The 15,964-nt window shown below is 43.2% G+C and overlaps 1 protein-coding gene across 6 annotated transcripts in view; it reads left to right on the top strand.

Moving 5' to 3' along the window:
• The window catches only part of ZFYVE28 (zinc finger FYVE-type containing 28), a 165,701-nt gene extending 158,764 nt beyond the window's left edge, over positions 1-6,937 (top strand). For 4 of the 6 annotated variants that reach the window (XM_026064619.1, XM_026064617.1, XM_026064614.1 and 1 more), the window contains 2 exons: positions 3,615-3,718; positions 4,654-6,937. In XM_026064619.1, the coding sequence (XP_025920404.1) occupies positions 3,615-3,718; positions 4,654-4,785 (236 nt within the window). In that variant the 3' untranslated portion in view covers positions 4,786-6,937. Of the gene's footprint in view, positions 1-1,785; positions 1,912-3,614; positions 3,719-4,653 lie in introns of those variants that run through there. The other 2 variants (XR_003253327.1, XR_003253328.1) reach the window with 2 other exon arrangements.
• Positions 6,938-15,964: the final 9,027 nt, after the last annotated feature.

Genomic DNA, 15,964 nt, shown 5'->3' with positions numbered 1-15,964 from the left:
CTGGTGCACTGCTACTGCCCTGCTTCCAGCATGTCTTCAGGATAATGCTAGGAGTTTAATTTATATAACTCACTGTAATCATCATCATACTGAAGCTTTATACCCTCATGAGACTGCTCTTCAGAGAACATTTCCAAAACCTGTTCTATAAAAAACCTGATGACTCAATCATTAATATATGTAAGTTGGAAAGGCTGCTCCCATGGTTGACTGAGATGGGGCTTGTGAAGGGACCTAGGAATAGAATTGAAGGTGTCGAGTCCATTGCTGTTGGTACCTGCATGGTGTGAGGGAGGCTCGAGTCACTCAGAGCTTCATGCAAGGTGCTGAGCACTTCAACTCTAACCCAGGATTGCATTTAAACCTTCATTTCTAAGCAAATGCATAATCTAAAAATGAAGCTTCTGTTTTTTGTAGTCGGCATAAGGATTTTTTTTCAGTCACAACTGGAGTCAAAGGCACGGGGCCAATGGCCCCAAAGTTTTGTATTCTGAATCTTATTTCCCCACTGCATCAGTGTGTGGTTTGGGGCAAGGCATTTCTCTCCTGATTTCTCCCCCACCACACATGAATAGACCGACTTACCAACAGTAGATGGGTGATGAGGATTAAAGCGGTTAGGTGTTTGCATAGCATTTGGGATGTTAAAAGCTGTTACATAACTAAGTGTTACTATTTGAGGGTGTGCTGCAGTGCAGCTGATCTTGATGCTAGTAAATTGGATGTTAGGAGGGCACTAAAACTCCGAAACAATACGGCACAGTGAGGTCTCATAGCCCTGTTGACCTGCCTTACTCCTGTTGAGTCACTGTCTGGGAGAAAACGTGCCCTTTAGCTCACTCTACTGATGCACGAATGTTAAGGAGTGGTGAATCAGCTGACACGATACCAACAGAGGTAAAAGAGAATTCCTCTAATTTGGCAAAACAGACTGTATAGAGGCATATACTGTTTCTATACATTGAATACCAGTGAGATATGATTTTTTGTATTATGCAATCATTAAAACAAAGACTGCAAATGAATTCATCTTTCAGTAAAGTAATTCTGTAACCATAGACTATGGGCTACATGATTGTTATGGGTRTATAAGATCACTATTTCTCAAAATATTTTTGCTGTCTCTGACATATATATTTTTACTTTTTTTCCTTTAATTTAGCACTGGAGACAAGTCTATACAAGGCCAACTCCCTTCCTCCCCTTCCCCCCCCCCCCCACTTTTTCAACATTGCACATCAAGGGCAACAACAGAAAAACAAACAAACAAAACCCAAATGGCAAATACCTGCTGATAAGAAAGCTTCTTTCTGCTGATGAGCTCCATATTCTCTGTGGAAGGGTTACTTTAGTTTATAATGCATCTGCACTAATCATGGATCTCAGGAAAGGAGTGATTATGGTACTAGCTGCTCCAGAAGTTTCAATTCATAATAGAATTTACAAAAAGGGGCTGTGTTGTGCGGCTTTTCTCGAAGTGTTAAAATTAATATTCACACTAAAATGAAGGTTACTATCTTCAGCCAGTTGGTAAATCATAGGTAGCAAAGTAGGCAACTTACCAAACTGCTTCCACCAGCTCGGGGTTCGTATGGTAGGGAGACCTGATGGCATGGAGTTTGCATAACTTCCTAAATTTCGCTGTCTTTAAAATTAGTGAGAATTGAGGGGAAGATTAAATACCTGAAAACAAAATCAAAGCTGCATAGTCTAATGGCAAGTTTTAAACAGAAATATCTTTGTTGGTTTGGTTATTTTCCATGGAATACATGTGACATCCCAAAGGGCCTCCTGGATGGAGAACGTGGAGGTGCTCCAAGGTCAAAGATTTCACGTCATGATTTCACGTCAGAGATTCTTGCAAAAGTGATATGAAGTGTCCAAAATCCACATCACAAGCTGATATTAGGAGTAAGTTACACCAGACAAATTACATGTAGTACCTAGGGAGGTTGCAGAGGGGAAGGAAGAGAAAAGAATGAAGAGGAAGGTTTCTTGATTTCATTGCTATTAATGCTGAGACTTAAGCTGGTAGTCCTACATCGTCCTACTATGATAGGAAAGAATGTCTTTTAAGGAGGATTTTGTAGCAGTTCAGTTCTAACTTTCTAACTCCACTGTTCCTGGGGTTGAGGTGAAGGGCTGCCATATGCAGTCTCCTTTTTTCCACCACATAGGTCATTTCTTTGCACACAGACTTTGGTTTGGTTGTTCTCCCTATTGCTGTGACTTTATCAGAAAACAGCTCATTCATTGAATGAAAGATTCCTTTCTTTCCTAGTTTAATTCCCCAAATAGTTTAGAGGAGTTCATAGTAGTTGTATCAAGATTTGAAATTCTCATCAATTTTTTCTGACTTATCTGCTTTTTGAACATTTTCTGCATTGAATTGTATATCCTTTTTGTTTTTAAGCTGATAAATGTTGCAATGTGACAAACGCATGAAAACTGGTCACAGTTACATTTAACAGAAGAATACAGTGGAAATTATGTGGATTTTTCATCTAATTATCTTTAATAATTGTTCATTCTTTTTGTCTGTAGCTGCTGTGCACTCGATCTTTGTATTAAGTGTACTATATATTTTTCTGTTGGAGAGTATGCTTCTTGAGGCAGGGTTTTGCTTCTTAGGTTTATGAATCAGCAGTCACATGTTGCATACTGTAAATAATACTCGGAGAGAAGCTGCACATGGGGAACTTGGGTAAATATATCCAGCAGTTCATGTTCCCTTGTGTCCATAGGTTCCTTCTGGATAGAAGTTGGCTTGCCCTTGATTAGATTTTTATTAACTTAGTTAAGCATCATTTCTACACTCAGAATTTTAGACTCTGAGGTCACGTGGGCCTTTCACTTGTAGAGGCAGTTCAAGAGAAGCAGTGAGCCTAATACATTTTGATTTGTAGAAAACAAATCACTTCACTGCTTTGCTTTTAGGAGAGGTTGTGGAGCTCACAGGAAAAACAACCTATTAAAACATGCTGTTAAGGATAATGGTAGAGTTCTTTCTCTGCTAATTTTTGTGCACTTGATTTTGCATTTTTGCTTTAGTTGCTGGTAAGGCAGACTTCCAGTAAGAGCACTAATAGTTTAGCAAAGGGAAATCAGATCCTGAGTTTATCATCCGTAGGGTTGCTTGCCTAATTCTAGAAAAAACAGTCAGCCTTTCTGTAGCAAAGGCTGAACGGGTTAGAAATGACGTCAGCACTAAGCTTGTTTTGATGGTTGATTGGTTTGTCAAAAACACTTGCGTTCCAGCTCTGTTTAATAGTCTCTTGTCTTCATACTTTATTTGCCTCTCTACCTTTCCTTGCCACTTTCATTTGCAGAGTATATTTTTCATTTCAAGTCCACAACTGCCATGCGCTGTTTCAGTTTAAACGCCTGCTGCACTCTGCCCCGAAGGTGGCTGCCTCTCAGTGAAATGGGGAGTGATCCCACTTAGTCATTCTTAAACTTACCTAGTTGTTGTTCACAAAGCACCTTGAGACACTTAGATGAAAGCTGCTGCTGTTATATTTTATTCTCCCTACTCCCTTGAGGATCTTGTAATCACATGTTTGTTTTTATTCCCTTTTGAAGTATGTTCCCTTTTGTTGCTATGTTTCTGACAGATCCTCCTGACTGGGTTCCAGATGAAGTCTGTAGCTACTGCACTGCGTGCAAGGCTCCTTTCACAGTCATTCGCAGGAAACACCACTGTAGGAGCTGTGGCAAGGTAATGACTCAGTTAAACATGTGACAAAATGTCAGCCAAAGAGAACCGTAAATTCACGCACACCGCAGGAACTCAGCTGCACAGCAGAATGCATGCTCTTGACCAGGAGTTTCAAAAGTGACAAGTGTTTTTGTACATCTTCACTGTCAACTGTTCAGCTTACATTTAGAAAGGAAGGGGAGGGTCTTGAATTTTATACAGTAGTAGACATTTGCCTTCTAAAAAAAATCAGAGCTCTCTGTTGAGGTCTTAGAATGAGCACCCTAAATCAGGAGTCACTCTGGACTACATCTGTAAACTTTAATGAACTTCAAAGTCAGTGCTGTGCACAGCCTGCGCTGTAAGGGGTGATCCACTGTTCAGCTGCACGAACAGGGTGTCTCTGCTTTCTTTCTAAGCCTTTACAGGATGACTGTGGTGTAGAGGGCTGCTGCTTTGCAAGTTTGTGGCAGAGGAGGAGGGAGCGACGGAGAATAAAGTAGTCATGTGCCTTGCAGAGCCAGAAATCTGCAGTCCCATTTCACTTGCTTTCTTGCTTGCTGATCAAAAATCAGGAGGGTAGAGAAATTGTTTTGTTGACTTTAATACAAGACTCACATGAGTAAGAACTTTGGGGATATTCACAGATGTTGCCCTAGGCTTTCCCTAAGGTCAGTACTGGTTACCTTCTCTGGAGGAGCCACCTTTCCCCTTGACCTATACAGAGAGACTGGTCTGCCTTGGCTGCTAATGTTAGTGCTTGCTAAGCGTAGTCAGATTAGTTTGTTTTTGGACTATGGATTGCCTGCAGAGGGCTTTTAGTTGATATGCTCTGAAAGGTGGTGTTCCCAATACACGAGAGCATGGTGCATACAATCTCTCCCTTTTCTTGAAATCGGTTTTGTCCCATCAAGTTCTTTAAGGAACTAAAGTGAAATCTCCCTCTTGTTTTTCAGATCTTCTGCTCCCGCTGTTCCTCTCACTCTGCTCCATTACCTCGTTATGGTCAGATGAAGCCTGTCCGTGTTTGCACTCACTGTTACATGTTTCATGTCACTCCTTTCTATAGTGACAAAGCTGGTATCTGACGTATTAAACTAGTGATGTGTCTACTGGAGTCTTACACGGACTAATATATTTGACATAAGCCAAGAATTAACTTGAAAGAGGGACCCTGTGAGGGCATGTAGGCTTTGACATCCATTATTATAAATTTTGTACAGACAGTTTTTATTGCATTTTATTACGCTGCTAAAGGGAAGTATGAAGCGTCTGTAGCTCTAAAGCTACAGTGCAGTCTTCCATAAATTTATAACATTAATGTTACGATGCCATATGCCGAACAAATGCACTGCGTGGAAAGAAATAGGGCTTAGAGAACTGAACAAGCATTGCTGCTTATCTTACATGCTAAGAACAGAGTAGCCGGTTAACTAGTTCATCACAGCAAATCAATTCCAAAGCTAGGATACTTCTGTGCTCACTACAATTCTAGCATGGCTGTGGATGTCAGCTCTCTCCCTCCAGTCGCGGTTTAGCTTTCCCATTACTGGGTTTTTGCTACCTATGCTAGGATTTATTAAAGCAAAAATATTTCAAATCCATATTCAGTATTTATGAAGGCAAATTTTGTTTAAATCACATAGGAGGAATGGAAGGTCCTGAAGCAGTGTGTTTCTGTTGCCTTTCATTTACTGAGCTGAGCAATAACTCTTAAATTGTCTTCTAAAAATTAAACTTTGTAACTTCTAATTCCATATTTGGGGATTTTGAAATTATTTATAACCTGCACCATTTATGCTAAATCCTGTTAATAAAAATATAACACAGAGCTTTGATTTCTATATCAACAATTAAAACTTAACAAACTTCAGTGGAAATGGTTACCAAATGAATGATTTACTATTAAAATACATATTTTTGAAAGAGTTTAGCAGCAAAATTCAGTAGATGTGACAAACGATTTATCCCACGCTGAGTTTTTTTAAATGATTTTTAAAAGACAAGTATGTAATGATATAATATATTCAAAGGTCCTACAGAATGGTCAACCAGGGAAGGGTTCTTGTTGTCCACCTTTGGCAGAGTAACTGTAAAATATTGCATACTGTTACTTCACTCATGCTAACACCTCAGAAAACATTTGTATTTATTTGAAACACCGGGGATTAATTTTTATTTCCACTTGGAGAGGAAAGAAATAAGATTCACGTGGATTCATGCTATGATCTTGCACAAACTATTTGCAGTAAGAGCTCCATGAGCACTGAGGTTTCAAAGACATTTGGACGTGCTTTGAGTTAGCCACATTAAAAGCAAGACACTGTGTGCTGTGGTTACAGAGGAAATGAGATCAAGAGCTCTTTGCTGTATCCCCTTTCCTGACTTGCAGTGTTGCACAGCGTGTTTCAAACCGATACATACAAAAAAGGGATGAGGAAGTTGTTTGCGGTATCATACTCAAGAAAGGTTGTCACTCAAAACGATAAAGCAAAACTGGCCGGTGTTGTTTTCTTTGTGGACATTCCCTTTGTTATGTGGTTTTATATTCAGTGTTAATGAGCCATATAAGGGTATAACAGTTTGTTGGCACTACTGTCATTTTGAATCAGATGAAACAGCTTCACTTAGTTTATGTGTACTGCACAAGCCTTATGATGCTGTTTGTAGATGATTTCAGCTATAAAATGTTATCCTCACTTTATTTAATTTATTATCGTTTTCCCAAAATTTTTCTCATGGAGTCCTTGAGCTGGACTGTCGGATTCTCCAGAACTTGACAAGGCATGGGGTGGGTGTTCGGTGGGAGGTGGGTAATGTGGTGCAAGCAATGATACTTATTCAGGCTTAAATCTCAGGCTTCACATTGCAATGATTATTGCAGTTTTATTTTTAGAAAAATGACAAATATAATGCTTCTTTTATAGGATAAAAAAAAATACAACAAACTTCAATTGTGAAATAAATATGCACAAAAAGTTGCTTCTGTGAAAAAAGAATCTTATTTAATGGACTGAATATTTATTCAAGCTTGTTTTTATTTTGTAAATGCTGTAATTCAGAATCATTTCCATAAATATGATATTTAAAGATCTCAGACACTATAGTTTCTTATGTAAATATAGACTCCTATTTCTCTTACTGAAAAGCACAATGACTATATCAGTACTAATATACATTTGCCTCAAGGAAGACTTTCATCTTGTAATCTCTTCAGATAATTAAAATGTCAGGACTTTCTACTTCCATGTGCTGGATTGCGCTTTCATTTCTGGTCTGTTTACACACAGTGACAGCTGACATCCTGTCAAAGAAACTGGCCTTGATTCTGTCTCGCTTTGCCCAGTTTGCAAATAACATGAAAGAAATGAGTTTAAATTGGAAAATGGAAGTCACCCTTACACACAGGGGTGGCAAATCAAAGCCTGAGTACCAACCTGTCACTTAAGATTTAACATGCTTTGTGCTATCCCTTGCCCCTGGCTTAAACTCTCCCTTCCCCAAAGATCTTGTGTCAATGGCCACTTCACACACACAGCATATTTGGTCTGCCTGTATCAAATCAGAATAATTTATTCTGTGAGTGATGCAAGCCTGCCATGAGAATAATGATCCTTGGATCTACCTGAACAGTTATTCTTATAAAGTATACATGCCCAGTACTGATTTGTTATGCTCGTTGTATAAAAGATGTAACTGATGCAATTGTTGTACGTTTTCAGCGAATTTTTTTCCAGAGAATTTAATGTATATCTTTGGGAGGCCATTCCGCTAAAGAAAAAAAATGTTATAGCCCTGTGGCATTAGGGTTTCCACTTCTCAATGGTGCAACAGTAGGAAAATTGCATGGGAATTTTGTTAACAACTTTAAGATTGCATTTGAATTAGCATACAGAATTATTTATGGGCAAATATTGCTCCCTTAAGGTGTTTACATGTAAATGAACAGTAGAACTTTGTCCTAAAGGGATTTTTTTTTTTTTAATGAAATTCACAGTGCTTGAGGGTTTGTCAAAGCAGGGTAAAAAGGGATCTCTTGTTTTCTCCAAATTCCCCATTGATTTCTCCATTCCTTGTGGGGGTGCTACAAGGGAGCCAAGATGGGAGAGAAAGGTAAGAACATTGCCAAAGGTGTCAGTAATTCAGCTGTGTTGGACTTGCCTGCGTGAGAGGTTCCCTCCGAATCAAGCCTGTTTTCAGAAAAAGCTTACAACAATTTGTAAAACGATCCTTTCTGGAGCTGTGCTAATCATATAGTGCTTCCTGCTCCCTCAGGGTTTGCAAAGTGAGGCTGGACAGCAGGGCTCCCTCTGCAGCGCAAGGAGCTTCACTAAAACACCTCTCTGCCTTCAAGGAATACTCCTAACCAAGAAGGCTCAAAAATGCTTAAAATAGGTCACACAGCAGCTCTGTGAGGAGGAAGGGGGTGAAAGCGATGGGCAAGGGCAATGGCCCGAGGGGGGCTGTTATCTGACTTGGGGAGGGAGGGAGACGAGCTCTGCGGGTGCCTGTGCGTGCGGTTGTGCCTGTGCCCCCCAGGGGGACGGCCGGAGGTGGGCTGCAGAAGTGGTGGACATGGGAGACTTGGCTGTGAGGCAGGTTCAAATCCAGCCACAGCAGGACCGCTCCTGGGAGCTGGAGGGTGGTGCCGGTGCTCTCAGCATCTCGTCCTCAGCTGAACTCGCTGTCGGTTTGTTCAAAGTCAAAGATGCTGGTCTGCATCCTTGGGTTACCCTGGCAACCCTGCGCTCCGCATGCCCAGCCTGCCGCACTGCCTGCCCGTGCAGGCACCGAGCCGCCCGCGCCCCCACCTCGGAGGGGCTCTGGTGCCTGAGCATCTCTCTCGGTAGCAGCGAAGATTTATGCTGCCGAGCCAGAGGCTTACCATGAACTCTCATTTTTCAATAACGTTTGAATTACGCTTTATTTATTGTGCTTGTCCTGGAAGGGCTCTCCTCCATGAGCATGCCTTTGAGCACTTTGGAGGGTCCTCCAGCTATTTCCCCTTCCCCTCTTCCAGCCCCTTCCCCAGCTTTCTGTTTCTGCTGTGGAAACTGGGCACCTAACTATGCCCAGTTATGCCTAGGTAGGCATCTAACGATGCAGCCTGCTTGGGTGCCTCGCAGCTGGCGAAATACTTGAGGCGATATTGCACAATTCGGGGAGCTTTCATCCCTGTTGCTTCCCGATCTTCCCCCTCAAGTTCCCCGGCACAGGATCCTTTCGAACCTTCATTTTGTGTCCTCGTACCTGCAGCACATCCTGCCGCACACCTCCATCCTGGCTGCCTGAGCTGCCACCGTTTTTGCACCGAGGTGTATAAAATGCTGCAATATTCCTTTAGTTTGGGGAGGAGAAAGGAAGAATCTTAAATCCCAGAGTTTAATACCTACTAGTAAATATTAGATACTACAAAGACTAAATTTTCATTTGGCTGTCTATTTTCTTCAGTATTAAACCAAAAAAAGGCAAAATATTAGGCCAAAAGGGTGAAGGGGAGAAGACTTGTTACAGCACAATCTGAACATGTGAAGACAATGTTTTAATGAAATAAGCAGTGTCTTTGAAAAGAAACTAACTGTATGCGCTACGGATACAGAAAGCAAATCAGGCAATTAGTCTTTCATGAACTCGTTTCTTGTTTTTATCAAACGTGAGGGCTCTGAAGTCCAAAGCCTAGGTGTGGATTTTCCCTCGTGTTTCACCAAGGGGATCAAGTTGGTTTGTTGTTTTCTGCTCAGCTTCTCCCTGCAAATGGCAGCCACCTGCTAGGGGTCTGTAAAGGAGATGGAAAATTTGAAGTATGAAGGGATGTAACCAACAGTGGAGGCCTCCAGGCCTCCTCTCTGCCCTTTAGGACACTTCTGAGCAGCAGCAGTGGTTAGCTATGCACCACCTTGGTATAAAGCCATTTTTAAAGAGGCCGTTGCTGATGCCCAGTTCCTGAAGGACGCTGCCATCTGCTCTTTCTCAGGAGCATCAGGCACTGCCGCAGTGCAGGAGGTAAAGGACCGCTGTGCGTGGGGACCGCAGAGCCAGCCAGCTCGCAGGTAACTACCTCGACTAATGCAGAGGTTTTGTTTTCTGGAAATAACCTACTGCCAAGCATTCATACCACCTGAGCAAGCACTAAACCCATGTCTTATTCTAGTTACTCTTGTTTGTGTATTTTTGCAGTTTTACATAGTTCTTCACAGGGCAAAAAACCCCACTGTTGTCATTGCCCTGATTCTTTTATGCTCTGAGTTAATAACAATAATAATAAAAAAAATACAGCTGCAGTAGTGAGGGTGCTTGAGGAGACTACTTTCTAGGTAATATTTTCAACAGTGCCCAGCTTCAGTTTTTTACCTGTAATTAGGCTGTGGTCCTGATGGGCTTGGGAGAAGCATGAGGGAATAAGCCGAGAAGAAATAGTCCTGGATAGCATTTGTACTGATAACTTCTCTGTGATGGCATTGCAGAGGACATACCGAAAGTGTCCGTCTTTTTGAAGAGACTTATCTGGAAACAACTCTCAAGTGCCTCAGCCTTTTTGGACAGTTTGGAGAAAGTTGCCCTTAAGGCTTCGGGGGCTGGGAATGTGGACTCCACTTTTTGGCTGTTTCGGACTGAGATGCTCTGAAGTCATGAGAAGTTGCATCAGCAATGTTTAAGAGCAGTGGGATTGCCCGGACTTTACTGGCAAAGGGCTTGTGCTATCAAATCCTCATTTGCTTTTGTGGAGCAACTATGGTTGAGCTTTGAGGGACTCCATAAATAATTGTGTTTTCTCTCAAGGCCATTAGTGATTGTTGTTTCATTAGCAAGTTTCCTGTTCATTATGCAGCAGTAAAGTGCTCTGTTTTTGTTGTTTTTTTTAATTCAGCTCACTTTCTTTGGCTTATCTGTGAAAAGCTGGAAATTAGTGGATGCAGCTATGAAATGGAAAAAACTTGCTTGTGCAAGTTCATAAATACATTTAAAAAGGAACTGTCCTGTGATTCCTTGACTCTCAAACACGGGGAGGTGGAGCAGAAAAAAGTAGAAACCGAGCAGGTCAGAAGTGCAGAATGCCGATTTCTGAGCTGTCTGGTTTTGTCTAGGACTTCTCCTTGTAGCTGCTGAAAAGGCTAACCTGAATAGGTGATCTCTGGGTGAAATGTTCTCTTTAGTGGGGAATAAAAATGAAAGGTTTTAGCCAGTGACTGTACATCCTCTCTCTAGAAATAATTCTTCCATAATTTTAAATAATAATGGAGGAAGTCTGCTACAGTTCCCATGTGAAGAAGCTCCATTCAAATAAGAAAATTCAGCTATTTTGGTTCAAGTCTGTTGGAATAGTATATAAAACTGTCATGCCTTCACTTCACCAACCAATTATATAGCCTGTGACTCTTGCATTTGGGGGATTTTGTTCTCCAAACAAGGCTGATGTCCTTTCTTGAAGCAAAGCAGGAAAATGCTAGTGCAGCCGTACTCCTGAAAGATGGGGGGTTTGGTCATGTTTGCTCATCACATATCTTTTTTCTTTTTCCTTTTTGATAAAATCAAATCCCAGGAGGAATGCAAGGTGTTGTCTTACCTGAGGCATGGAGTGTATTTTTCAGCAGGTTAGAGAAATACCCACTTAAGCAGAGCCCAGTGTATGCTAATTGTATACTTCCATCCAAGAGGAACAAGAATATTAGTCCTTCGCAGATAGAGGAAGACAGAGGGAGGCTGTTGTATTTTTGCTTGTTGATCATATTTTTAATTTTTGTTTTTCTGCTTTCTTCCTGCAGGAAGAAAGGCAAAAAGAAAGTGTTTGCTTTTTTAAAATCTTGATTCCTATTCATGCAACAAATAACTCTCGTAATGTGATGTAATTGCATAGTGTAAATAACTACTGATCATCAAATAATGTTAGTTTGGTTTTAAAGTTAAGAGAAAAATCATTAACCCCAAATCAAGCAATTATAAAAGCGCTTGCTCTGAGTGTAAACAGCTCAGAAAGGCATCCGAGAATACCAGTGCAGTGTGATAAAATGCCGTCTGTCTGGCATGCCGTTTCTGGCGGCTTTCCAGTGCCCTCCGAAGGTTCAGATGTTGTCACGTCGTTATTTGCCAGAGGAAATTGTTTCTTGCCAAATCATATCTTCATTGCTGCTCTTTGTGCTGCTGGGATTCGGTGCCTCATGGCTTTGTACATTGTGAGCCCATTTGGGATAGTTTTTATTTGTGATGTTTATAAAATAGCTTAAGCATCTGGCAAAACAGAAGATGTAACTCAATGGGGAAAGGTGTCAAGCTAGCAGATTGCTAAAGACAGCATTTCTGGCATACTTTCTACTGCCAGGGAAAAGCCATGGGAATGACAAAAGGCCTGGAAAGTGCATCTTATGCTGAAATCTTCCGGGGGTGCCTCCTATCAAATCAAAGAGAATCGATCTATTGTATCAAAGAGAAGGTTAATTGAAAATGCAGTTGGCTACACTGTAAATATCTACACCGGGTGCATGGATCTGATAATGAGGACTTCCGTCTGCCTGACAGACCTAATAGTAAGCAATGGCCAAAAGTTGAACTAACTTGAACAAACTCATGTGAGCAATAAGAGGCTAATTCTTGTGTGGATAATTAGCTGTTACAGCAATGAACTAATAGTTGTGGTGACCTCTCCATTTCTCTAGTTCATTAGAGTGTTTTAACTCAGCGCTGGAGAGTTTCCTAAATGCACAACGGTGCAACGACATGTATTGGAACTAAAGCCAAAGTGGACGCTTGCTGCTCTGTGTTACACAGGTGCTCTGTGGGGATGTTCTTGAAGGTTTCAAAAACGTATGAATCAATTCAGGAACTGCCAATGCTGGTGTTTGCTCTGCAGAATGAAACAGCTCGTGCAGCACCCAGGGTGGGGGGCGAGGGCTGCGCTGTCCTGTGCTCCAGCAGGCGTTCCCTGGGGATACCTGCGGCACAAGCAAAGCCAGTCCAGCACTTGCCATCTCCCCGCTTCACCCTGGAGTTATTCCTATGCAGGGGCACCGCAACAAAGAAAGAAACCGGGGAAAAATATGCTACCGTTTTGGTAAAGGAAAGGAAAGATTCCACGGCCATAGAAATCTCGCTATGTTAATGATTGGCTAAAGGAAGCGCTTTCCCATTCGCCAGCTGTGCTTTGCGGTTCTCCTGTCCTTGCAAGCTGGCTGTCATCTCTCAAATCTGCTGTGAGTGTCAGGATGAAAAGTGAGACTCCTGCAAATGACTAAATGGGCCCACTGCGCTCCGGATAACTTCTATAGGTAGTGTGGCATGCATGAGAAACTGAGTAGTGATTGGATATATAAAATCATTGCTTTCACATATTCAGCCTGTAATTAAAGAAGAAATAATCCTGCAGCTTTGTTTTCCTTCGTAATTACTGGGCATAGCTCTGCTGCTCAACTGAGCTAATTCTTGTACCTCGGGGACGTGGCAGTTGCGTGATGGACGCAGTGGGCTGGAAATCGGGAAGTTGGAGTTCTGTTCCTGCTCCTCTTGCAAATTTTAGGCAAGTCACTTTGGGATTAAGGCAAAGCCCTTGCAGTGACTTCCAAGGACACTGTATCTGATTCCTAATCTGTCTTGTGCCTCAGTTCCCCAGCCATAAAGCAGGGAGGATAATTCTGTTTGTCTAAGGAACTGGGCATGGATAATAGTGGCTGGCTCTGCACAGATGTTGCTGTGATGTACAACACAAGGTGTAATTAAGTATCATACACAAAAGGGATTTATTCATATTCGCACACAAGAGTGTGTCAGCCCTCAAGGACTGGACTTGGGGTCCCGTAGCTCTCCCCTGCCTGGATGTGGGGGGCGGGCTGCTGGCCCTCGGGGACTTCTGCTGAGCCTCCTCCGAGCCCACAGACAAGGCTGCTTCCTTCAGAGACTGTCACGCTGAAGGACTGTTCTGCATATTTGTTTGAGCTTTGCAGCAGAGGTGTTGCAATAATGCACTGTAGCAGAGTCCATAGGATATTGTATAGTAGTTTGTTCCTCAGCCCTGCAAATTGTATAGTGTGCCTTATCTTACCATGGTAACTATGGCACCAGCATTCTAACACACCAATACACCTGTCCTAATTATTCACTGCTGTAGGTACGTTATCTTCATCCTACAGAAGAGGCATTGGAGAGAGAGTTTATTAAAAGACTTGGGAACACGAGACTGGATTGTCCTGTCCTGCTATCTCAAACAACCTTGAATAATCCCTTTTGTAAATCAGCTGTGCCTCATCCTAGAAGTAAGTACAGTCTTCTTTATTGTACTTAGACCTTAATCTTCTCCATAGACTGAAAGTCTTGGAGATGCCAAAGTCTCCAGGCTATGATATTTTTAACTGCACTTTGAAGCTTAACCTTGAGTTTCTCAGTCAATTCTTTGCATTTCTCTTGCATGTCAGACCTTTTGCTCTGTGCCAGTCACCTGGACCCTTGTCCAGAGACATGTCTAGTGGGAAGAAGAGAGCTTGTAGGAAAYGTCTAAGTTGCTCTAAAAGTAATGTGTTCAGTCAGGTATGTTGAGGCCTGTGGTGGCTTTGGGTTCCAACTCAAAAATTACAGCTTCTCCTCTTCCCTGTCCCCTGAGAGTGATCAGTGGGTTCCCTTTCTCTTTGCAGACTGGTTCCATTCTAAAAGCAGTCTCTAGCCTTCATTTGGCTTGTTAAAACTTTCCAGTCCTGGTGCACACTTTAAACATAGGCACCCAGCGGTAAAGGTTGACCTCTGAAGATTAAAATCTTCCCTCATCTCCAACACTTCTGCCTGGGTCCCTAGGAACACCTCTGTCTGATTTCATGGGGGCCGCTTAACATATTTAATGGTGGCTCTCTGGTGTGATATCAGCATGCCTAAAGCAGCGGAGGAAATCTAAAATTTGTTCCCAGTGACTGAGCTGGGGAGCGGAACAGCGATGCAGGGTTGGAGTGTGTCTGTAACGGCTGCTTTGCAATAGCTGCAGTCTAGAGGGTGATGTTTGTGTCTCTGCATTAAGCTGAGAAAAAACCTGCCAGAGTTATCGTCTCTAGCAAAACACAGCGGAGACTGATTGGTTTGCTTAGATGGTAACGAAGCAGTTAATTGCATTTGGTAATGTCTGACTCTGCCTGTCTGCACAGAAACATCTTAGATATTTGTCCCGCAGATCCTGTGTTGTGTAAGCACATTTGAGAGATGCCTCCCATTTCCCAGGCCCCTCTGCCTTCCCGGTTCCCTTGTTGGTTTGTTTTGTTTTTTTCCAAACATATGTTTTATCTCCTCATTTCACCAGCCCTCCGTGCTAAAACGCTGAGGTTGTCTGTAGCGATGCGCAGCGCGAGAGGCATCTGTGCCAGCACAGATCCCTTCTGGGGACTCCCAGACACCGGAGCTGCTCCGTGCTCGGGTGCCTCCGTCCCTGCGGGGCCGGGCGGCTGTGCTGTCTAGACAGCGTGTTAAGTGCTAGCATGTGTGATTCCCGCTGCGATTCCTCGCTGTCCTTGGGTTTTACAGGTGCATGGAGGTCTCGCTCCGTTTCTGATTGTGCCTTGTGCTGAGAGGTTTCCCCTGCCCTCCCACCGCCGCTGGACACCCTCTGCCTCTGGTCCTTGCTGGTGGATCTGCTGGRGTGTGAGGAGCCTCTCACAGTGCGGCTGCCAGGCAGCGCGGGGGGCTTTCAGTCTCCTACTAGGGCCTTTGAGTATTTTTAAGGCCTGGTACAGCATCCCAAAGCAATATTCCCACAAAACAAATGTTTCATATTTTAAATGCAGTAAAACCATCTTTCCCAAGTCTTCTTGCCAAATCACATTCTCTCCTTCCTGACCAGACCAGAAGCCTGGGGCAGGGCAAAGGCAGCTCCTTCACAAACGGCTCCGCTTTACCTGCAGCCACGCTTCTGTGTTCTGGCTGTGCACAGGCAATTACACTCTCAGCTCAAGCGCTTGAGCCCTGCGTGGAAAGCGGTTGCATGGGCAGGGGAGCACTGAGTCCTGCCGTTCCCTGCCGGATGTTCGTGCAGGGTGTCAAAACGCCCGCATGCCAACACACAGCACACAGCGTTGGACGAAGCCAAGCGTTTCCATGCTCTCGAGGCTTCCCTGTGTCCTAGCACTCCCTGAACCGTACCCCCCTTTCTTCTGCGATCGCCCCGTGTTCCCGGAGCACGCCGCTGCGCTGCGTCCTGCTGGCTGGGCTCGTCCGCGGCTCGATGCCCAAGGGGTCACGGCAGCCTCTCGGCAGCCTTCCTCCCTGCGCGGTCACGGCAGCCTCTCGGCAGCCTTCCTCCCTGCG

This window comes from Apteryx rowi, unplaced genomic scaffold (assembly GCF_003343035.1).
Source record: "Apteryx rowi isolate R43461 unplaced genomic scaffold, aptRow1 scaffold_22, whole genome shotgun sequence".
Lineage (NCBI taxonomy): Eukaryota > Metazoa > Chordata > Aves > Apterygiformes > Apterygidae > Apteryx > Apteryx rowi.
The sequence above is the reverse complement of the archived record's forward strand: the minus strand, read 5'-3'. Positions and strand labels throughout refer to the sequence as shown.